Source organism: Capricornis sumatraensis, chromosome 21 (assembly GCF_032405125.1).
Source record: "Capricornis sumatraensis isolate serow.1 chromosome 21, serow.2, whole genome shotgun sequence".
NCBI classification, from domain to species: domain Eukaryota; kingdom Metazoa; phylum Chordata; class Mammalia; order Artiodactyla; family Bovidae; genus Capricornis; species Capricornis sumatraensis.
The window spans coordinates 45,167,985-45,191,945 of record NC_091089.1 but is presented as its reverse complement, the minus strand read 5'-3'; the positions used below and the strand labels follow the sequence as shown (position 1 = coordinate 45,191,945).

Here is a 23,961-nt window from a genome sequence, read left to right as displayed (position 1 = left end):
CATCTATGTTTTCTCCTACTTAGAGAGTTTTTCCTGAACTGTTTTCACCTTTAGAAAATGAAATTTGTTAATGAGACCAGTCCAGTTGTCTATAGTTCAAATGACTGTACTAATGTTGATAATGCTCTTTACTTGATAACTTGTTATCGTGCAGTTTCTAATTGTGAGCTCTCTAAGCCTGGAAAGGTCTTTTTTGGGGAAAATTCCTGTTGTCATTCTTTGAGGGAACTTTCCATATAATTTTGGATAGTTGAAACCAGGTAGAAATAGTGGGAGAGTGCATTCTTAGCTAGAGTGAAGAATTTTTTTTTCCCTAGAACAACCTGATCTGTATTGTAAAAACTTGTAGTTTCCACAGTAAATCCCTGAGGCAGAGGACAGGGTTCCAGGTGCCTGCGTGGGCCCTGAGAGGTGTGGGTACTGGCATCTGATAGCTTTTTACAAAGGCAGGGAGTGTGCTCCGTGATTCCAGGTTGTGGACCACGACAACATCATACTGGGTAAGAGAGTGTTGCTATTTACCTTCTGAGGTTTTTCTAGCTCGAATGTGCCTTGCTGACAAGTTCAAAGGTATATTTTGCCCCTAAGCTCAGGTGACTCCTGGGTGGCAACTTCACACATAAAATAAAGCAGAAAATTCAGCAATTAGGCCACTGTCATCAATCAAACTGGATAATTTCAGACAAAAATAAACAAAGGTGGATTTTTAGAAGTGACTTGATTTTTTTTTAATGAAAGTTTGGGTATTAGTCATCTGTTGCTGCATACAAATTACCCAAACATTTAGCAGCTTAAAGCAACAAACCCTGCCGCAGAGTTTCTGGGAGTGGGAAATCCAGGAAGTTTCAGTAGGCGCCTCTGGCTTAGGCTCCCATGGGCTGCAGTCAAGGTTGGTCAGGGCAGTCAAGGTCAGTCAGGGTGCAGCCTGCGAGGCCCTCTTCCAGGCTTACCCATCTCCTCCTTTCCTGGTGCAGGCTGGCTGCTGGCTGGAGGCCTCGGCTCCTTCCTTTGGGGCCTCTCCTTGGGACAACTTGCAGCCCAATGGCTGGCTTCCCTCAGGGACCAGGGGTACCCAGGATAGAGGCCCCCAAGAGGGATCCTGGTACTTTCACTGTCTCTGGTCTCTCGGAGCCCCAGGTTCAGCCTACTCATGGGAGCAGGGGGTCACATATGTATGGATGTGAGAGTTGGACCATAAAGAAAGCTAAGCGTCAAAGAATTGATGCTTTTGAACTGTGGTGTTAGAGAAGACTCTTGAGAGTCCCTTGGACTGCAAGGAGGTCAAACCAATCAATCCTAAAGAAGATCCATCCTGAATATTCATTGGAAGGACTGATGTTGAAACTGAAGCCCCAGTACTTTGGCTACCTGATGTGAAGAACTGACTCACTGGAAAAGACCCTGATGCTGGGAAAGATTGAAGGCAGGAGGAGAAGGGGACAACAGAGGATAAGATGGTTGAATGGCATCACTGACTCCATGGACATGAGTTTGATCATACTCTGGGAGTTGGTGATGGACAGGAAAGCCTGGTGTGCTGCAGTCCATGTGGTCTCAAAGAGCTGGACACGACTGAGCGATTGAACTGACTACCCTCCTTGGATCGTCCCTGCCTCTCCTTAAGTGTTTGGGACTTTGTGATAAATAATGGGAACTAAAGGCTCTGCCCTGAGAACCCAGGAGTGGGCTCATTTCTCCCTCTTCAGAGTTAGTGTTTGGGGATGTCCTCAGTGTACACATTTCCAGTGTGAACGACTTGATACCTTGCAGAACAAGGTTATATAAAACCAAAACAGTTACAAGCATCCTGTGGAAGCAGGGTTCTGGCCCCCTGAGCCCCTGATGGTTTCCTGGGGATGAGTCAGATAGGTGAGGATGCCAGACTTCCTGATGGAGACGCAGAAGCAGGACGAGCTCACAGGCTCCAACCTCAGCCTGGCTGTGCTTCCTACTCCTGCTGCTTTGTCATGTGTAGAGAGAATAAAACCAGGATCTGTGCAAGGAGGGTGGTGAGAGTGAGCGGTAATGCACAGGTAAGGCTTGATGTGGGGGCAATGCTGGTGTGAGCTGACCCTGACATGAACTCATGTGTCCCGGGCATGTGTCTCCAGAGTAATCTGCCTGAAATGTCTTCTTATCCACGTGGTCAGGGACTAGTGATGTCAGCTCCACATTCCCTCTGACGAATGTTCACCCCCACACTTCTTCATCCTGTGAATCTGTTCACCGGACCAGCGAGTGAGTGGGTCCCTGAGCCTGGGGGCCCGTCCTTGTCACACAGGGTTCCTGAGATGACTGGGGTTGAGCCTGGCTGCAGAGCGTTTGACAAAGACTTTCTTCTCTCGTTTTTCCCTTCAGTCTCACCTCTCCTTCTGCCCACAGCCTCCTCTGAACACCTCACATACTCACAGCCCGTCGCCCTGCATCTCTGCAGCACTTTTCATCTGTGACAGGTTTCATGCCTGTCACAGGGGTGCTGGTGCTGCCTCCTGGTTAGGTGATGGGAGCACTGTCATTCCCCGATTCTCACCACACTCGGTGTGATGATGGGTACAGATGGGTGCAGCTGTGTTTTCTTCCTAATGGAAGATGTGCTGTGGTCTTGTGGCCACCAGTCGCCGTGATGCCCGAGGCCACCATCACCATCACTAACGCCCTCTTCTTTCCGCACAGCCTGCGCCTTCCGGTACAACGGGCTCTCCTTCGTCTACCTCATCTACCTCCTGCTCATCCCCCTGTTCTCGGAACCAACTAAAGCCACCATGCAAGGTAAGAGCCCCTGGCTCTCTGCTCCAGGGTGGGGCGCATCTGGCGGGGATTATCGGAAGGGAGAGATGCTGGTCCAGCGGGGAGCTGGGGCACTTGATGGTGATGAGTTTTTGTTGCTCGAAGTTGTTTTTCCCACACATGTTCCCCGGCAGGCCTGTGTTTGTAGGTTTGCAGAGGGTCTGGAAGGTTCTGGAACTCAACGTGTGGTCATGAAAATGAAGCGGATCTGCAGGTTCTCTGTGCTGGGAGTAGGTGGTGGGAAGTGCAGCTAGGACATGAGCAGGAGGCCTGGGGAGGAAGCCGGCGGTCACAACTGCATCACACGTCAGCTGGAATCTGTCATGCGTGACTCAGTCAGGTACAGAAAGACACAGATTCCAGTGCTAGTTTTTCAAGCGTGTGATTGCAAACCCGTAGCTCCTTCCCCAGTGCTCTCCAGGAACCTGAAGGCGTAGAGAGAAATAGTGACTCTTTCCTGAGGCTCCGATGAGGAAGCTGGTCTGATTTGAAGTTCTTCCACAAAGAGAGAAATTAAACTGCACTGAGTTAATCGAATTAATTGTTTTTTTGAAATGATGCCATTACAAGAAATCAGGACTGTGCCCCACGTCTTAGGTGAGAATGATGGCCCTGTGTTTATAGCAAAGGACAGGAAGTCAGGCTTGACATGGGAATGGCCGTGGCTCCATGGTGCCAGCTCACAGTGCTGACTTCTCAGGAAAAGCAGTAAAGTCCTGGTGTAAACAGAGCAGTAAATCCTGACTCTGTCTTTCCTGTTCTCCCCTGACTGTTAAATTGATTGTTCATCCTGATGGTTAGGACTGCAGATGCACTGTCGGTTTTCTTGCCTTAGGAAGAATTTAAGTAATAGCTCTTCTAATTCGCTTAAATCTTAATACACACAGTGAAGAAGGGCTAGAGAAATGTGAGTCTATACAAATCCTTATCAGACCAAAAATATGTTGTTTATGAGACCCCGCCCACCCAAGCCTCCTTCCTAGAGTCCAACATAAACAAAGACATTTAAACAGCTTAGCTTCTGGCCTGGGAACCAAGATGGTAACACACAAGCAACTCCTACCTGATGGCTGGAAGCTCCTGTATTAAAGAAAGGTTTCACCTGGAGAATTAAGTGCTTTAGAAATGAGTACCTGTTTGTCCTCAATTAAACGATCTGTTGCTTTTCTGTCAAGGTGTCCCCTTGTTTTATCTAGAACCAGGTCACGGGGTTTCCTTGTCACACTCAGTGATGACGCCTGGCTTTGCTTCTTCCCAAATGACCCAGCCCCACTCTGCCCAAGCACAGAGAGGGTGACTCGGTCAGAAAACACACAGGTGAAGGAGATCAGACATGCAGAGCGGTTTCTGTGTGTGGGAAGAAATGTCTGAATCCCCAGAGTGTAGCAGGTCAGAACACAGACAGCATCGTGTGCACAGGTGTCAGCCTCCTTGCCCCCCACACCACTCACCTGGGGCCGAGGGTCCAGCAGCTCAGAGGGAACCTGCAGGCATCTTTCCAGCTGGTACCTGGGAGCAGGGCTTGGGGTTGTGTGTCCTGTCCTCCCATCCTTCCTGTCTTTCAGCACCAAGGGGCATGGCCGAGACTCACAACCTTATCTGTTTGCTGTGTCTGGAGTCACACAGAGACTGGAGGGAGGGAGGCCCCACGTGGTCTTTATGAACTCACAGGACTCACAGTCTGGTGGTTCTAGTTCTGTGATTGGAGGCACCCAGTCCCGGTGTTTCTAGCAGAGGTGTGGTCCAGGGTTCAAGTCACATGGTCCAAGAAGATGCCTGTGTGGCATCCACACAGACAGTGATGGATCTGGTGGACCTGGAGGGGTGATGCCGTGTGGCTTTGCAGAAGTCTCGGGGTCACACACATTTCTCACAGATGGGTAGGAAGGTCCATTGTCATCTGGGAGAGAACTCTAGGGCATCTGCTCTGCCTGCCATTCAGGGCCTCTGCTGCACAGATGCACGCACACACACACACGCGCACACATGTGCGCGCACACACATGTGCGCACACACACATGTGCATGCACACACATACACACGTGTACACACATGCACACATCCCCACATGCACACACGCACACACACACCCCCACATACACACACACAGGTGGGCATGCACAGTCAGGGCTCAGAGGATGGGAACTCTTAGTAAGTCAGTGTGCAAATTGCTTCTCCCTTCTTTCTCCTTGGATTTCTCAGCAGGAGCCAGACGTCAGTATAGTTCAGGCTCAGGGTGGTCTCAGCGAAGCCCCTCTCCTCGGGCTGGTAATCTCCATCCTCCCAACTCTATCGGCTCCTCAGACATTCTCCTTGTCCCCAATCCACTCAGGTCTTCCCAGAGGCTGGGCCAGAGCCCATTTTAGTGCAGTTATTTATGGAGTCTCTCCTTATGGACCACCTTGAAGATGGCAAGGGTTTTGCTCTTTTGTTCACGACTGTGTTTCCAGGACCGGGGACAGCGCCTGGTGTCTAGCCGTCCGTCCATCAATATTTACAGAATGAATGAATGAGTGCATTTTTGTTCAACAGTCTAGAGTTCTTGGCATATAGGAACCCAGCCCTTGTCGTCTGCTTCCCTTGGCCTCCACGAGAGCAAACGTCGCAGGACAGTTGATCACTCACACCTGTCTCTCCTCTGGAGCTAGAAGCTTGGGTGTGGGGTAATAGGTCCTGGGAGTTTGCTACTTTAGATTTACTGGGGATCAGAAGATTATGAATAATTGAAGAAATGAGAATGTTGTATGCTTTCCTTACAATGTTAGGGATTTTTTTGAAGCCTAAGATACTGAAGGAAAGCAAGGAAATCTTCGCTTGCTGTTTGCTTAGCAGTGGGCTTTGCATTTAAATTGAGACGTCACTCCATTAAATAGGAACTAATATGTAGTTAACTTCAGGTGGCCCAAATATTCCAAGTTGATGAGATATTGAGTTCTTTAACTAGACGTGTATGTATTAAGTTCCCTATGCCTATGCAGAATGCGTATTCTCATTGTGGTGGAACAGTTGGTATTTTGTCTGGATGGAACACATATGGTAAAACGTATGAGATGTAAAAGTCCGTATAGTGTGTGTAGTCAGCACACACTGACTAATGATAACATGACCGTTGTTTTGAAGGATAATGTTATTACTTTGAATATCAGAGTGAGCTAGATTTAGAAATTTCAATCTCATAGCTGGTCCTAACCTCAAGATATTTCCTAGTGCTCTTTAAATATCAGCTAAGAATTGTGTGATATCCAGGCTTTCTTGTTAACAAGCCCAGGACACACAGGTACTGTGTAGGTGGTCATGCTCTTAACCCCTCTGTTGTCTGACCCGTGCCCAGGACAGAACACTTCTCAGTATTGCAAGCACAGAGGGAAGCCTAATCACTGAATAAATAGTTGTTGGCTGATAGATTACCAGGCCCTGGGCACAAGGGTCTGGAGAGATGATACGGGTTTGTTGAGAGGAGATATTTTAATTTGCTTCAGTGCAGATTGATGACATGTGGATATTATGTAGAAAATACATCTTATTGAGTGTGATTGTTTATTTCTTTCAACAAATGTTAATTGAAAGACTGCCCTTCACCAAACACTGTGTTTGGGTTTGTGGAGAATAAAAATGAGAAGAAAGCATTGTTCTTCACTGTCATGGTCTCCCAAGCACTCTGGCTCTTGTGTGTTTCCTTGAAGGGTAGCTCTGTCAAAGAAGCTGCCTTTGGAAGCCATGGACTTGTTCCAGTGATGCTGTCATTGTTTTAAACCAATCTCAGATTAATCCTCTGCAGTCTCCTTTGGAGTTTGCCTTAAGTAGCTTCAATGGTGGGCTTCCCAGGTAGTAAAGAATCTGCCTGCCATTGCAGGAGACATGGGTTCAATCCCTGGGTTGGGAAGCTCCCCTGGAGGAAAGCATGGCAACCCTCTCCAGTATTCTTGCCTGGGAAATTCCACAGACTGAGGAGCCTGGCGGGCTACAGCCCATAGGAACACAGAGGTGGACACAACTGAAGTGACTTAGCACACACGCATGCAGGCTCCACGGTGGCAAGTCACTGTTCTTTTAAGGTGGCTCTGATGTGATAGTATTTGGAGTCAACTTTGATGGGGAAAAAAATGGAGATGAATTAGTTATATCAATTTTAGAAAAGAAAAAAAGACAAAACCCATAGTATTGAGTGTACAAAAGTGTCTGAAGGTCGTGCCTCATGATCATTGAGGAGGTTTAAGATTTATTGGATGATACACCCAAGTGACAAAATAATGGAACATCTTTCTCTGGTGGGTTCATGTGGATGCATGGATGTATGAGACTAAGACACTGGGCAGAGTGAGATGGGGGAACCAGAAGGCAGCATCCTGAAGGAGGTACTGATTAGCTTGATGTACCTGAAGTCTTGGCCACAGCCATCTGGCCGCGCCTATCTGGCCCAGACCAGAGAGTCAGGTGCAGCATCTTCAGAGGCCTGAGGACTGAGGGTGCTAAGAGCAGGTCAGTTTCCTATGTGTCAGGAGCTGCGGTGAGTGTTCCCTACACACGACCTCATTTAATTAGAGGATAGAAAATGATTTATTGAAATGGCAGGAACCCCCCTCCACTCTGGAATGAAAAAACCCACTGGGTTATAAATCCACTTAACCAGCTAGGAACCTGCATGGTGAGGGGCTGGTATGACTGCACTGTCCTCCTACCATGGAGGTTGGTGAGCCTCAGTCACTTTTAGGATAGTCTAGACTCGTGACCAGTTCCCATCCCACCTCACCAGCCTTTCCACCCATCAGGGAGCGCTTCCCCCATAAGGCTGGGACTCACCGTCTGGTTCCACGCACCTGATCATACTTTCTTAGATTTTGGTTCTGTAGATGTTCAGAGTCTCAAATCTTTTTCAGTTGGTTTCAACAGAGAGTTTTATTTACATCCTTGCACGCAAGGAAAGCTCTTACTTTATCAGTAAGGTGTCGGGGGTCTGGGGTGAGAGCCACAGTCTGGTGTGGGATGTGAACTTTGCTGTGAATCGCTTCTGTCTCCTTGCTCAGTCCTGCCAGCATCTTGTCTTAGTTCTTGTGCCCTCCTGCAGGCTGGGGAGGGTAAGAAGGTCTCCATTCTTTTTTTTGTGTGTGTGGTGGGGAGAGTGATTTACTTATTGGGGGCTGTTTGAGAAGGAGTTCTCCAAATGTCAAGACTACAGTACTTTTGGGGCAATACTAGTCATTGACCTGCAGTGAAGATATCTTAGAAGCATCATCATTTAATCAGTTCACAGGTGACATGTTATGTCTCTCTCTCACACACACATGTGCACACACACACACGTGCACACACACAAACATGCTGAAGGACCAGAGACAAGGGTTGTCTACGGTGGGTAATTATTTCTAACTGCAAAGCTGTTGTTTGGTTCAGGGACCCTCAGTCACCGGAAGCCTTCTGTGAGATTGAACGACTTATAGGTGGGAACAGAGCCCTGGGGGTGGAGGGGAGGGAAGGGCTTTGGGTACCTGGGTGGGTCTTCCTAGGTCTCCCTGTTCAGTCACGGAAGCCGGGTCCTTCTGAAGCAGGTGAAGTTCACATAAGGGTCCCGGCCTGGCTGAGGCACTCAGGTTGCCAAAGGAAACCAAAAGGACCGAACTTTCAGGATATGCCTTCCAAATATTTTTCAACATGTGGTTTTTGTGGAGAAGATTTTCTCCTTTTGTTAAAGGGGTGGGTTTCTAAATTTTTTTTTTCCTACATAACTTTTCTGTATTTTTTTTGAGCAAGGTAGCAATTTCCCTGCTGTGTTTGCTTATGTTTACAATGATTCAAAAGTCATTAAAAAGGTCTTTTTCTCGTAATTTGGCTCTCTTTCAACATTTGGAAGGAGGATAGCGTTAGAAGGCGGGTGGTCAAAGAGAGGCTTCACTGTGCTTTGAGGACAAAGGTGAGCAATTTAGCAGGTCGGGTTGGTTCATTTCCGTAAACTGTTGACAAAGTTATTCGAAAATAATAAGGAAAAATATTTTATTCTCTTCAGCTCTGAACAGGGTCCTAGTTTAAGAGGAAATTGTAATCATCATAGGATAGTGTGTGTGTGTGTGTGTGTGTGTGTGTGTGTGAAGTAATCACCAGAAGGCCTCACCCTCATGTTCTGACCCAGGAAACACTTTACCAGAGTCACTGAAGGCTCCTGTGAAAAGAAAAATGATGCTGCGTTTGCCGATGTGAAGAGGCAGAGCGGTCTGTAACTTGTAAAGCTGTGTTTAGACGTCAGAGAGGAAATAGTAGCAGATATTTTAAACTGCTGGCATCTGGTTTTTGTTAAAAACACTATTACTCTTTATACCATTAAGCTTATTATTACTGTGGTTTATTATGTCATCGTAAAGCAAAAGGCAAGGAAATATTTAATTGAGCAAATTATTTGGGGGTAAGTGCTTTATTATCAATATCAGCTCAACCAAACAGAATGCTACCAAAATGATGAGATGCTTGCTTCTTGAATTTTTGAATAAATTAATGGTAAGACTTTTAGGTTATTTTATCTGTTCTTTTTTGGGGAGTGGTTATTTTGAATTTGGCAAAGTGCTTTCAGTGACACAGAACTTGCAGGCACACATATAATTCTCATCTCAGGAAACACAGGGTCATATTATTATATGAGTCAGGAGATGTTCTCAGAAGTCCTGAACTTTGCATTTTATTTGGCTGTGATCAACCAAATCTGTAGTGTGACCTCACCGTGATTTAGGTGCTGTTCATCAAGACAAGTTCGGGAGTGGGTGAGGGGCCTGAATTGGATGTCAGTTTGCTGATTCAAGGTGGAAATGACTCTTTTGTTTATTCACTTGACGGACACACACTGGTGCCCTGTACCAGCACTGTCCTGGGCATTTGGACACTAAGAAATAGCACAGGATGTGCATTAACAACACATTCCTGGGCAGCAGGTTCCTTCAGTTCCAAGGGTCCTGGTTTCCCCCCCATGTTGAGTCCACATGCTGGTCCTGGACAGAACACTAAGTCATCTGCCATGGAGTCAAGTTCATGGATACCGTGTCCTGTGCTTGTGCTGAATAAATGGTTAAAGAGCTCAGAGGAGGAGGTCATCCCTTTTACTTGAAAAATGTATCTTCCCTTCGAAAGGGTTCAGCTGATTTGATTTGCTTCTCTGTGTATCTGGAGTCCATTTGCTTCAGTTTTGAAGCTGATGTACTTCACAGTCTGGACGAGACTAATTTTTGATGGATTGACTTGTTAGAGTCTAGGCTTTGCTTTGCATATAACCATTTCTCTTAAACAGACCCATGTATGTTTGCATAGATTCATACAAAAGAACCCTTTCAGATGAAGACTTGCATTTAAGTTTCAAGCAGTGCTAATTGCTAATTGGAAGAACCACTAGGTAACACATGCAGGGCTTGTGTCTGCCAGGTGGCTCCCTCAAGCTTTCTACACCTCGTTGAGTCTTCCCAACACCCCAAGAAATAGGAATCCATACTATTTATGTTTTACAGAAAAGGAAGCTGAGAAACACACAGAGGTTCATGAATAATTCCTGAAATGAACATTAAAAAAAAATTGATCCAATAAGTGAAAGCTTCTAAAATAAATAATTCAGTTACCAACCCAGGCATTTCCCACATTCTACTGATTTTATTATAAAATTAATACAGAGTGAAAATAAGTGAAGAGATTTTTGCATATACTCCAGCTGCCTTGTGACAATGTAAGTGGACGGTTATTGTACTGCAAACACCATTTAGGATATTTTCTCAGCATTAAGCAGAGAAGAGGATCCCAAGAATATTTTTTTCTGAATGCTTAAAAGTTATTCATTTATCATGTTTTGACTAAAAGACCATTCACATTTCTTTATCTCATTCCATAGATTATGTTATATATAGACATCTAAGAGAGGGTCACTAAAGGCGGGGGTCATCTCAGAGCCTCTGACACAGGGTCCTGGCCAAGAGAGTGTGTGAAGCCTGAGTTCTGACCCCTGTTTTGCTGACCAAGAAAAAAAAATACTCCAGTACAGGATTGTGTGCTCCCGGGGGAAGGGGTCCCGTGGGGGAGGCGGCAGCAGTGGTCCTGCAGGGAAAAGGAGAGAGCACAGAAAAGGTATGTTTTACAGCAACACACGGGCCCCTGAAGATGAGTCCTGTTTGTTTACTCAACACAATCCCGTCAACTCCCCTCCTGACCCCCTAGCATCCTTGAAATGAGCCCTGAGTGACCACCAGGCAGTGGTTAGCCTGTAAGTTCCTGCTTTGTCTCCCCAGAGAGACCTGGCCACCCTGAGGCCACAGAGATCCATCACCACTTCATCTCAGTGGAGACGCAGAGGCAAGTGGAGGAAGGGCTAATGGCCAGGCCGGGTCTGGACAGCAGAGCGATGGGCACCATAGCTGCAGGACCAGGTCTTCCGGTCCCAGATGCCGTACCGCTCTGTTTTTCCTCTGTTTCTCAATTACTTGCTTGCGGACTGTGCAATAGGTGAGGATTAATCATCTCTTTGCCACCAGGCTCATTCAACGGCCAGCTTATTGGAAAGGCACGATCGTGCATGCTGGCTGTGCTGGCTGCTTGTTCATGAAGGTGAGAGCGAAGCAAACATTTGTCCATCAGAGGAGCTGACAATGTGATGGGGGCTGGAGGGCTGCGTCTGTCTGTAGATGGCAGGGACTGCTCTGTCATTCAGCCAGATGCTGCTCATCAAATATTCAGCAGCCGGGCGTTTACAAAGGCCTGTCGTGGCCCCATGCACAAGCCAAAGGGAGCCAGAGGCCAGGCTTCTGGACGTAGGGCTGGGCTTGGATTTTTGTTTGGAAATGAGACACTGGCTTGTTGCATTGAAGGAGCGGGGTGGGAGGTAGTTACCTGGGGAATTAAACATATCTGTGGTCCAGAATTTTGCTGTTGTTTGGATTCTGTGTGTAATGCTCCGACAAGAGTCTGAATTAACAAGTCCCCTGTGTTAATTCTCGGGACCAACTGTCGCAGGAAGATTGACCTACGCTGAGTGGGGGGCCAGATGAAGTGTTGATTCAGTCCTTCATTCATTCATTCAGTCATCTGACAAATATTGATGAGGCATTTACTCTTTATAAATAACATGTTGAGAACCGGCAGTACCACCGAGAACAAAAGTAAACATAGCTCCACAATCCAGAAATTTACTCTCCAGGTGGTAATACAAAAGGGTGTTTAATTTTTTAGAATAGGTTAATCCCTTATCATTGGCAGGTTCTGTGTTTGTTAATTCGTCTACCTGCTAAAATTCATTTGTGACCCCCAAGTGACACTCACAGCACTTTCACGGTCACTGTTGGACCCTTGAGGAGTGGCAGGAAAGTGGAGTTACCAGCCGTGCATGTGTGGCTGAGGAAGGTCAAGACCAGGTCCCTTTTTGGGTTCAGCTCAGACTGAACAGGACACTAGTTAGTGCCACGTATACCACGCTTTTGTTCTTTGTGTTGGTGATATTGCTGCTTAAAATGTCCTGAAATGCACTGCACTTCCTGAGCTCAGGAAGGTTGGACATATGATTATGCAATCCCACTCCTGGACATATATTTGGAGAAAACTCTATTCAGAAAGATACATGCACCCCAATGTTCATAGCAGCACTGTTTACAGTAGCCAGGACATGGAAGCAACCATAATGTCCATTGACAGATGAATAGATAAAGAAGATGTGGTGTGTATACATAGTGTAATATTACTCAGCCATAAAAAAGAAAAAATGAAATAATGCCATTTTCAGCAACATGGATGGACCTAGAGATTACCGTACTAAGTGAAGCAAGTCAGACAAAGATAAATATCACATGATATCACTTATGTGTAGAATTGAAAGAAACGATACAAATGAACTTATAAAACAAAAAAAGACTCACAGACATGGAAAAAAAAACTATGGTTACCACAGGGAAAGGGGATCAGGGAGGGATGAATTAGGAGTTTGGGATTAGAAGATAAAAACTGCTACATATAAACAGATGAACAATAAAGACCTACTGTATAGCACAGGGAAATCTATATAATATCTTGTGATACCTATAATAGAAAATAATCTGAATATAATATAAATTAATATTTATATTGATACATATCTGAATTCAATTTTTTAAAATGAAACAAAAAGGAGGCTGGGATGTGCCTTGTGGGGAAAATACATTCATCAGAGAGACTGCATTTAAGCAGGAGTCACAGCGCTGTTGGCTGTGAGTTCAATGTTGATGAATCTGCAATAGGTATTGAATAAGGTGTCTCTAAACAGGTTACATATTGATCGGTTGATGAAAATGTTGTAACCAGAGGCTTCCAGGATCCTACTGTGTTTCCCCAAGGACCAGTGGTCAGTATTATCCACTCAGTGTTCAGGGCATCATCATTGAGCGTCACTGCTGCAAGCAACAAGAGTTGTGTGTGTGTGTGTGTGTGTGTGTGTGTGTGTGTGTGTGTGTATGCTCAGTCACACAGTCGTGTCCAACTCTTTGAGACCCCGTAGACTGTAGCCCACCAGTCTCCTCTGTCCATAGGATTTCCCAGGCAAGATTACTGGAGTGTGTTGCCATTTTCTACTCCAGGGGATCTTTCAACCCAGGGATTGAACTCGTGTCTCTTGCATCTCCTCCACTGGCAAGCGGATTCTTTACCTCTAGTGCCACTTGGGAAGCCCTGATGAAAGTTAAATGTATATGTTTTGCACTGGAATGTGGGGCTCAGGGTTGAGCTGAATGAACACACATTAGGACTCTTGGGGGCGATGGTTACAGGATGCCCAGCATTGCCTTCCTCCTTAAGGACCGAGTCTCTCCTGGAGAGAACATAGATGTGTGAACAGTCACCATCTGCCAGGAGCTCAGAATATGGCCCCACTGTCAGGACAGTGGGACCTGGTTGGAATGAGGAGGAGACACTCTTTCTGCTCAGTTTCATAACTTTTTTAAAATTAATTTTTATTGGAGTATAGTTGCTTTACAGTGTTATGTTAGTTTGTATTGTAGGGCAAAGTGAATCAGCTGTATGCATATAGCCCCTCTTTTTTGAATCTCCTTCCCATTTCGGGGACCTCAGAGCACTGGGTAGAGTTCCCTGTGCTACAGGCAAGTTATAATTTTTGATGCGGCTGAATTTTGCACAAAGTGTCAATATAGACGTTGAGTGCTGAGATGTTACTGTGTCAAGAATTACATGAAGATGTAACAAGTAGATGAGTTCCTTATAGGCTGTTTTACTCAGTTCTCTAGATTATAGAATAGTTATATGTTTTTAAGTGGTATTAAAACAATTCAGTAATATGTACTGTTTCTCACATTAAGAAGATCCATATAATTCACGGAGCAGGAAAATGAACAAATGTAGTCTAAACACAAAAAAACCACAGATGCGGGCAAATAATGTGGTAAAATAAACAATGACGAACATCAGATTTCCTCTAGTTCCAACTATTTAGTTTAAAAATTCACTGACCTTTAGCAACAATTAGAGTGAGTGTCTGAGTCTCAGGAGGGGTTCTGTGTGCTGTTCGCTCTGAAATCACATCTTTGTTCCTCCGTGGGTCGAGGGCCATGAGGCCCAGTCACCCCTCCTCTAATCTGTGTGGGCCTCTCAGCTCCTGCACTTGGTCGGCTTGTTCTTTCTCCCCCATCTTGGAGCCTCGGAATTAAATTTGAGGAGCAGGTGAGTTGTACCTAATCTTCAAGTGCCTATATGTGCCTGTACCTCACCATTCAGGTTCCCCCTGGCCAATCACCCCAGAAGATTGGGGTCAGTGATTAGAGCAGCTTAACTGAAGATAAACCATTCAGTGATTCAGTTTTCCCACCTGCCATGGACCATCCAAATACCAACAGCAGACTCCTCCTCCCCCATTCTCACATCTTCAGAAGACACCCCAGGTTCTGGGCTGTGTGATGTGGTCCAGTCCATCCAGAGAAGGTTCTGTTTCCACCAGAGGGAGCCGCTTTGTCCAAAACAGCTACAACTGTGGCATTTCAGGGCCTTTTAGGCAGTTCCCACTAACCCCACTTATTTGGCCTCATTGATACTGTTTTTCCTGTTAAAAAAAAAAAGTAATTTTAAGTAACCATTTATTGTGAGTACTATTTGAATTTAAGTTATGAAAAACAAGCATTTTGGAGAAAGGAGAGTGAGGGAATCCAATCAAACATCCTAGAAAGGAAAGTAGCCCCAAGTGCAAGAACTTAATGATGAAACCAAAACATGCTTTTCACCTCCACAATGAGGTTCATTTGAGGGGTGGAGCTCCGAGGGTAGAAGAAAACATTTCAGAAAGGGAAGTACTCTATCCTAAGTATAAAGTTAGGAAGTAATCTATATAAGCACATAGGTAACAGTAGACAATGCATTTTCTATATAAACGGTGCAGTCCTGAGCATCTCAATGTTCCAGGTCAAGTCCTCTCAAGCTCTCACTCAGTAATGGCAGCAGAACTTCCAGGGAGGTAACTAACTTAATGACACCACAGACATGAGACACGGTTATCTCATTAATAGTGGTAATGATGGTTACCTTCTCACTGTATTCGCAGGATACCCATCATCTCTGAAGTCTTCACTGGAGATTTTCTAAGTTAGGATTCAGGGTACAAAGAAATGTAAATAAGTCAACATCTCTAAATTCAAGGAGTTTCCCATCTAATCCTGAGATTATACTTGGAAATTAAGAGTCAATGGATAAGTGTAACATCATGTCAATAATATGATGAATATTATGATGGATAAGTGTGAGATCATGTCAATAATATGATAAATATGATGAATAACAGCATAAGTAGCTAGAGTTTGAGTTGTTAGTTGCTCAGTCGTGTCCTACTCTTTGCAACCCCACAGACTGTGGCCCACCAAGCTCCTCTGTCCATGGAATTCTACAGGCAAGAATATTGGAGTGGGTAGCCATTCCCTTTTCCAGGGGATCTTCCTGACCCAGTGATTGAACCCAGGTATCCTGCATTGTAGGCAGATTCCTAACTGTCTGAGCCACCATGATATAAATGATATATAAATGTATATTATATATTCTGTAACTAAAGAGGATGGGGGGAGCAGTTCCTGAAAGCTCTGATTTTACTTGGGTGTCATTGATTTGTAGTCTGTGTTTCAGACAGTGTTGGGCCAACAACCCTGTGTGTTTTTGCGATATCTTCTGAAATGTGCAAGCAAGGCCATGCCATCTGGGTGGGATGAACGTGTGATTCTCCAGGCGGCAGTTTATCTGAGGCTGTTGGATTTGTGAGGCTCTCTGTTAAAGGGTCTGAGTCTGTGAGTCTTGGGGGGAGGGGTTGGGGGGTTAATGCAATTGTATTTCCTGTTTGTAATAAAGCATCAGGAAGAGATATCCTTGGGGGATCTTAACATATCAAGTACTTTAGCTGCTAAGTTTTGATCCTGAGGGTGGTGATGGAGTAGAGAAGAAAGTGTGTGTGTGTGTGCATGTGTGGGAGTGTGTTAGCGTGCATTTTCAATAGATCCACCATCAGAAAGGGGTTATTTATGTCCAGGAGAGGAGAAGAAGGGACAGAATGAGTTAGGAGAACTCAGAACATTCGCCTGAATGTTTGCAAGGAATGAAGTACTGTAACATAAAGCCAGATTGTGGGGCATCACAGAAACTTCCCCAAAGCAGCCTGTGTTTTCAAGAAGTCTGTTAAAATGATGTCTCTACCCTATCCTGGAACTTGGCACTCCTTTTTTCCCCTTCTGCCTATAGAAAGCTTCATTTGTGGGAAGAAGTCCAGTCAGTGCCCGGCTGTTACGTTCCGCAGAGCATGTGTTCCCGCCACCTAATCCGTGCCCAGCAGCCCAGCCCTGTGCCTGTGTGCAGACCGTGCCTAGTGCTTTATGACTCTCAATGTCCAAGGGTACTTCCTTCCCACTTCCTTTCTTTCTCTTCTTAACTTCCCTCCTCCATTCTTTTCATCTTCACTGTGAAATCCTGCAGACAGTGTGAGTCTTGTGAGGACTAATTTTGTGAATCAGTTGTGCTATAGGCAGTGCCCCCTGGGTCTGGTATTTTGGGTAAGAATTCACTTATCCATCCACTTCTGGTCAAGTCTGCAGTGGTGGTCATGATCCTTACTGTCTTCTCTGTTATCTTCAAGAAATGGAAAAAAATTGAAAAATTAATCATTGCCCTTTATAATTTCTTTTTTAATTTACTTTTTATTTTATATTGGAGCACAGCATCAGTGTTAGTTTCAGGTGTACAGCAGATTGATTCAGTTATACATATACACTTATCCATTTTTTGTCAGATTCTGTTCCCGGTATAGGTTATTACAGAATATTGAGCAGAGTTCCCTGTGCTATACAGGAGGTCCTTGTTCACTATCTATTTTGTATATAGTAGCTGGCATTTGTTAACCCCAGTCTCCCAGTCTATCCCCTCCCCACCTTTCCCTTTTGGTAGCCATAAGTTTTTGAAGTCTATAATTTCTAAAAGCATCATATGTGATCTAATTTGTCTGTCTCAGCTATACCTAAGGGTTGCATGGAGCTCATTTCTTTTGTATTGCATTTTACAAATGAAGAAATTGAAGCTGCACAGTTCATCTAAAGCACCACTAATAAGAAGTGGCAGAGCCAACAGAGGCACCCATGTTTTGGGTTCGGATTCTGGGCTCTTCCTTAACTACCGTGTTGCTAGGTAACCACAGTGCGATGCCCCCTCCCCCATAGGTGCAGTCCAGTCCTCATGCAGGATGTTTTCATTCAGGGAACCGCATCCCAGAGCTCATGAGTATTGAAAATGGTGGAGGAAACGGCGAAATGGGATTGGGCCTAAATTTTTGGAATGGATGGAGAGTCTGAAATCAGGGCCCTGGCTTACACTTGCCAGGGGTATACTTACCTTTTAATTTCCTGTCGTTAAATAAGTTTGAGTTAAAAATCAGGGAAAGAAAATACACCTTAGACATAATACTGCCAGCTCAGCGGTTTGAAGGCTTGTGGTTCTTCTCTGCAAGTATTTTACATCATCCAAATATAACATGATGAATTCTATGTGAATAAGTGGTATGGTTTTTATGGCTATGCTGCTTTATAGTAAATCTGGAGAAGAAGAAAGTTATACAGAAGCTAAGATGCCAAGGACCTCTTACCGTATTTGAGTTGATGAAAACCAAGTGTGATGCTGTCGTATTTTTACTTCTCACCCAGTTTTATTTATTTATGTATTTTTCAAGCTGAAGTTTAGTTGATTTACAGTATTTTAGGTGTACAGAAAAGCATATATATGTATGGGCTTTACTGGGGCTCAGACAGTAAAGAATCTGTCTGCAATGTGGGAGACCTGGGTTCGATCCCTGGGCTGGGAAGATTCCCTGGAGAAGGGAATGGCAAGCCACTCCAGTATTCTTGTCTAGAAAATTCCATGGACAGAAGAACCTGCTGGGCTACAGTCCCTAGGGTTGCAAAGAGTCAGACATGATTGAGTGATCAAAACCACTACCACCACCCATCATGATATATATGTATGATATTATATATTCAGATTATTTTTCATTATAGATTATTACAGGATATTTAATATAGTTCCCTGTGCTATACAGTAGGTTCTTGTTTATCTATTTTATATATAGTAGTGTGTATCTATTAATCCAAAATTCCTGATTTATTCCCTCTTCCCTTTCCCCCTTGGTAACCATTAGTTTGTTTTCTCTGTCTGTGAGTTTGTTTTATAAATGAGTTCATTTGTATCATTTTTTTTTTAGATTCCACGTAGAGGTGATATCATATGATGTTTGTCTCTTTCTTTCTGACTTACTTCATGTAGTAGGATAACCTCTAAGTCCATCCATGTTGCTGCAACTGGCATTATTTCATTTTTTTTAATGCCTGGATAATATTCCATTGTGTATATGTATCACAGCTTCTTTATCCATTCATCTGTCAATGGACATTTAGATTGTCTATCTTGGCTAATGTAATTTTTTGCGTATTGTGCGTGTGTGTTTTTGAATTTTAATTTTCATCTTTTCCAGACACATGCCCAGGAGTGGGGTTGTTAGATCATATGATAGCTGTATTTTGAATTTTTGAGGAACCTATATACTGTTCTCCATAGTTGTTGCACCAGTTTACATTCCCACCAACAGTGTAGGAGGGTTCTCTTCTCTCCACATTCTCTCCAGCATTTATTATTTGCAGGCTTTTTGATGATGGCCATTCTGGTGGGAGTGAGGTGATACCTCATTGCAGTTTTGATTTGCATTTCTCTAATACTTAGCAACATCGAGTATTTTTCATGTGCCTGTTGTCTGGCTGTCTTCTTTGGAGAAAGGTCTGTTTAGGTCATCTGCCCATATTTTGATTTTTTTTTTTTTAATATTGAGCTGTATGAGCTGTTTTTATATTTTTGAAATTAATTTTATTGTTATTGTCTCCCAACTTATTCCATGGGCAAACTTAATAGAATGATACTGGTTACACTAGTGAAACCAGTGCCTTCAAGGTTATCAGAAGCTTTATAATGGCTTACTGTCTACTTATACACCTAATAACATATAGCATGATACAGAGCATAGGAAAAAAAAATACACCCGAAATAAAGTGAATTCCCAAGGTTCTGCAGAATTTAGCAGGGGTGAAGTCACAGGAAAGCCCAAGCACTGAAGCAGCCAAGTCCAAGAGGGAAGTCATCACATGAAGAATTCGGAGCTCGTGAGATAAGAACCAGTAGGTTTCTCAGAAGCAGAGCGAGTCTTACTGGTGCAGCTTGGTGTCGGTTCCACTTACTCAGCCTCAGGAACAGGATGCCGAGAGAGGCTGTGAGCCCTGCACGAACAGTTGCTTCAGCAGATGAAGGAACCGCAGCTATTTCCTCACTTATCTCTTCCACAGGGTGAAAACCCAGACTCTGCAGGGCAACAAAAGGATGCTTTTGCTTCAGGTCGAGGTGCTCAGCGTGACGCCATGTACCTGGGCCTCCAGGTGGCCCTGACTGTCGGCACCAGGGGCTGTTTCTGACTCTTCTGCCAGCACCCAGCCTTGCTGGAGCCCCGCCTGTGCTCCGAGGCTGAGCTGCAGACGTGGACTTCTCTCTCACACGCGGGGGTTGGAGGGCAGCTGTTGAGTTTCTGACTCTGACAGATGTCTGGAGCACAGATGTTACTGCTGCTCCTAGGGAGACCCCGTGGGCTTTTAGGTCAGGGCACTGGTGCGTGCCTTGTTAGGAGTTCTCTTATTTACACGTGTGTGTTGCACCCGTGTCGCACAGGAACTGAGTTTTGGAAACACTGATCCCTCATCATTCTCTCACCTTTAAAGCCTATGTGGACCTCCTTCAGGGACAAAAATGACTTCCTGTTCATACTGGAGGTCTTTGCTGTTCTTTCTACTTCCTGATCAGGTTTCCCTGGTGGCTCAGCGGTAAAGAATCCACCTGCAATGCAGGAGATTCAGGAGACATGAGTTCGATCCCTGGGTCGGGAAGATCCCCTGGAGGAGGGCATGGGAACCCACTCCAGTATTCTTGCCTGGAGAATCCCATGGACAGAGGAGCCTGGTGGGCTACAGTCCATGGGGTCTCAAAGAATGGGCCATGACTGAAGTGACTGAGGACACAACACGATGCTGACTCTGATGCTTATCACACTGGATACATGTGGTGACAGGTGAGACCTGTGCACAGACCCCAGGCCACATCTGTGTTCAGTTGTTGGAAGGGAGGGGATCCTCCACTAGCCAGGACCCCCCACCTGCCAGAGTCAGCCCCCAAATCTAAAACTGCTGTGGCTTAGTGTCCAGACTTGGGAAGCCCCTGAACTTGGAATCAGATCTGCCTCCCCTGCTGATCAGCTTAGGATGTGGTGGCCACTCGGCATGTCCGCACCTTGGTTTTCTTGTCTGTGCAGGTAAGAAACAGTGCCGGCTTGTGGCTGCTGAGAGTGACTGGGAGCTGGGCTCAGAGTGGGTGGGCAGAGACTGTCAGCTGATACAACCTCCCTACCTGTTCTTGTCTGAACAGTTGGAAGGATGGCAGGTGCACTGGTCACTTGTGCCCCATCCCCACGTACTTGACCTGTGGGGTACAGAGAGTCGAATGCTATCCTGGCTGAGAATGGCTGGTCTTCCTTCTCCTCTCTCCTCTGAATCACCAGGATGGTCCTGCTCAGATCCCTGTGGGCTCTGTGGGAATGGCTTAATGGCCAGGCTCCAGAGGGTTCTTGAATGTCTGACTTCAGAGCGTCTAGGGTGGGTGGTCTGCAAGAGTAGCCTTTCTGTAGACAATTCAAGGTCTTGGGCGTGTACACATCACACACACACATACACATGTGTACATATATACTTTTGCTTATGTGCAATAATATTTTAAAATTGGGGGGGGAGGAGGGAAGGGGGTTCAGGATGGGGAACACGTGTATACCTGTGGCAGATTCATGTTGATGTATGGCAAAACCAATACAATATTGTAAAGTAATTAACCTCCAATTAAAATAAATAAGTTTATATTAAAAAAAATAAAATTGAAAGACACTTGCCTTCTGGCTTCGAGCATACTATCCTTTTCCAGGACACACACCCATCTTTGTATCTCAACATCCTCCCAGCAGCATCAGTGTGTTTGGCCCTGATGTTCTTAGACCAGCCAGTGGCCAAAGTCTGTACACTTGCTCTGGGCCAGTCTGAGAATAGTTCCCTGCACCAGGGCAGCTGGGGCTGATGCTCAGCATGTCCTATTCCCAGGTGGGATAAAGGATGTAATGGGCGGATGCTATTACCTCTGTCTGCAGACACGGAAATGAATGGCCGTAGCAGTGTAAGTGGCATTTACTCCTTTGCAGCAATCCCTGTGGCCTCGTTAAGAGATCCTTGAGCTTCATTCATTTCAAATGTAGTCCTCTGACCTTTAGACTGTCCTGAGACCGGAAGATCCACAGTAGGACAGAAGGCGCTCAGCCGCTGTGTTCATTTGGGTTTACAATTCCGCCATTCATGAAGTTTTTCACTTCATTGGGTTGTTGTTCAGATTAAATAAGATAATTAATGTCAGGTATGCCTGGCATAAGACAGATTCCTAAAAGTGTAAATTCTTGTGATTAGTATTGTATCATCATTAGAGCTGACTGTAAAGATCTGTGTACATGTGTGTGTGTATGAGAGAGAGAGAGTGTGTGTTGTCTTTGCATCTGGGAGATGTGATATGAGGATAAAGGATCGGGCTGATGTTCAGCTGGGATGCACCTGTACAGCCAATTGGATTACAAATTGTATGAAAACACACCTGATAGGCTAATAAACAGCTACCACCCTGGTCTTGCCACCCACTCACTGGCCTCTGTGCCCCACTACCCCAATGTCCCAGCTCCTGGCTCCTCCTCCAAGACCATGACATTATGATACAGTGATGAACTGGTAACACCTGGCTCACCTGATTGCCCCCAGAACCTGCCCCCATGATACAACTGGCGTTGGTCTGAGTAGTTGCTGTGTACGTCAGTTGATTGGTTGGTTGGTTTAGTCACTATGTCATGTCTGACTCTTGAGACCCCATGGACTGTAGCCTGCCAGGCTCCTCTGTTCATGGGATTCTCCAGGTGAGCATACTGGAGTGGGTTGCCATTTCCTTCTCCATGTGTAGGTCAGACTGCTGGTTAAATAACTTGAATATTATTTCTGGAAAAATTATAAGAATAGTACAACTTAAATACCACTTTTGTGAAGATTATTAAAAGGTTAAACTAGTATGATCCCAGAGTCATAAAATTCAGCTATATTTTAAGAAATTACAGGACAATTAAAAAATCTTTAGCAGTATTTGACTTTTTTTTTTTCTGCTAAGAATTAAGAATGGAATATATCTTTAAAAATTGTGATGTATGAAATTAATTTGGGGAGGGGACAAAAAACGAGCTTACTCAAGATCCTGACGGGCCAGTTAAAAAAAAGTTACAAAAGCAAGATTTTGTTGCCCAGTTCTGTTTGAGATGGGTCCTCAAATCCTGCTAAGCAGCAATGCATTTTTCAGTGACCAGAACTAAACCCAAGTTAACAAAAATGCGATTATTTACTGAAACACCATTTTCTCAATGCTCATCTTTATGGAATCCTTTCTTGAGTGTGTGCAGCCCTGGGTGAGGTCTCGCCGAGGGTCTGTAAGTGGCAGCACCAGCCCTGCCTGCTCCTCGTCGAGGACCCAGAGGAGACCAGAGGTTCTGTGAGGTCCTGTGCTCTCCTTCTCATACACTGTTTTTAAGAATTTATTTAAAAAAGAGACCTCACTAGTGAAACTGTCTTCTTAACAATGACTTTAAAGTCTATTCTGGGGTTAAAAAGAGAAAAAAAAATCACCCCTCTCAAATGGAAAAACCACTTACTAAGTCATAAACTGAAATTTCAGTATTGAACTGAAGCTCTAAATGGCACATCAAGGCCACTGTCCATCTTGGAGTTATGCTGAATGGCCATTTTCAGTTCATGTTAATGATTTTTACATTTATTTGTACAGTGTAATTGTGAAAGGATACCTCACATGGAACTCAAACCCCACTGAACTCCCATTCATCCATCAACCAATTACCTAAGACAGATGTTTAAATTAAATTCGCTCTAGTTTTTCTTAAAAGATACCAACACTGCTTTCTGAAGAAAACCATACAAATAACTATGAACTTGCTGGTGATTGCAGATGACTTTTAGGTGCTCATGCAAAGCCTGCATTGTCTTGAAAATTATATTTATGCTTTCGAATTATGGTGCTGGAGAAGACTCTTGAGAGTCCCTTGAACAGCAAGGAGATCAAACCAGTCAATCCTAAAGGAAATCAACTCTGAATATTCACTGTAAGGACTGAATATTCACTGAAGGACTGAAAAGGCCTTGATGCTGGGAAAGGTTGAGGGGAGGAGGAGAAGGGGGTGACATGAGATGCTTGGATGGCATCACTGACTCAATGGACATCAATTTGAGCAAACTCTGGGAAATGGTGAAGGACAGGAAAGCCTGGTATGGTGGTGTCCGTGGGGGTCACAAAGAGTTGGACACTACTGAGCAACTGAACAACAGCAAAATTTTCTTCTCTTTGTCAATTTGATTCCTTTTCCTTTTTTAAAATCTCTTAAACCTTGTTATTGGAGCTCCCAGCAGGACCATGACTGCCTGGTGGCCCGCAGGGTCTGCATGGCTGGTGGGTTCCTCTCACACTAGAATGGGAGCCCAGAGCTCAGGGGCACGGCTGCTC

At 44.8% G+C, this 23,961-nt stretch overlaps 1 protein-coding gene across 3 annotated transcripts in view; it reads left to right on the top strand.

Moving 5' to 3' along the window:
* Positions 1 to 23,961, top strand: part of PIEZO2 (piezo type mechanosensitive ion channel component 2) — a 255,348-nt gene that overhangs the window by 40,216 nt on the left and 191,171 nt on the right. For all 3 annotated transcript variants that reach the window (XM_068993743.1, XM_068993741.1, XM_068993740.1), the window contains exon 2: positions 2,674 to 2,769. In XM_068993743.1, the coding sequence (XP_068849844.1) occupies positions 2,674 to 2,769 (96 nt within the window). The remainder of the gene's footprint in view (positions 1 to 2,673; positions 2,770 to 23,961) is intronic.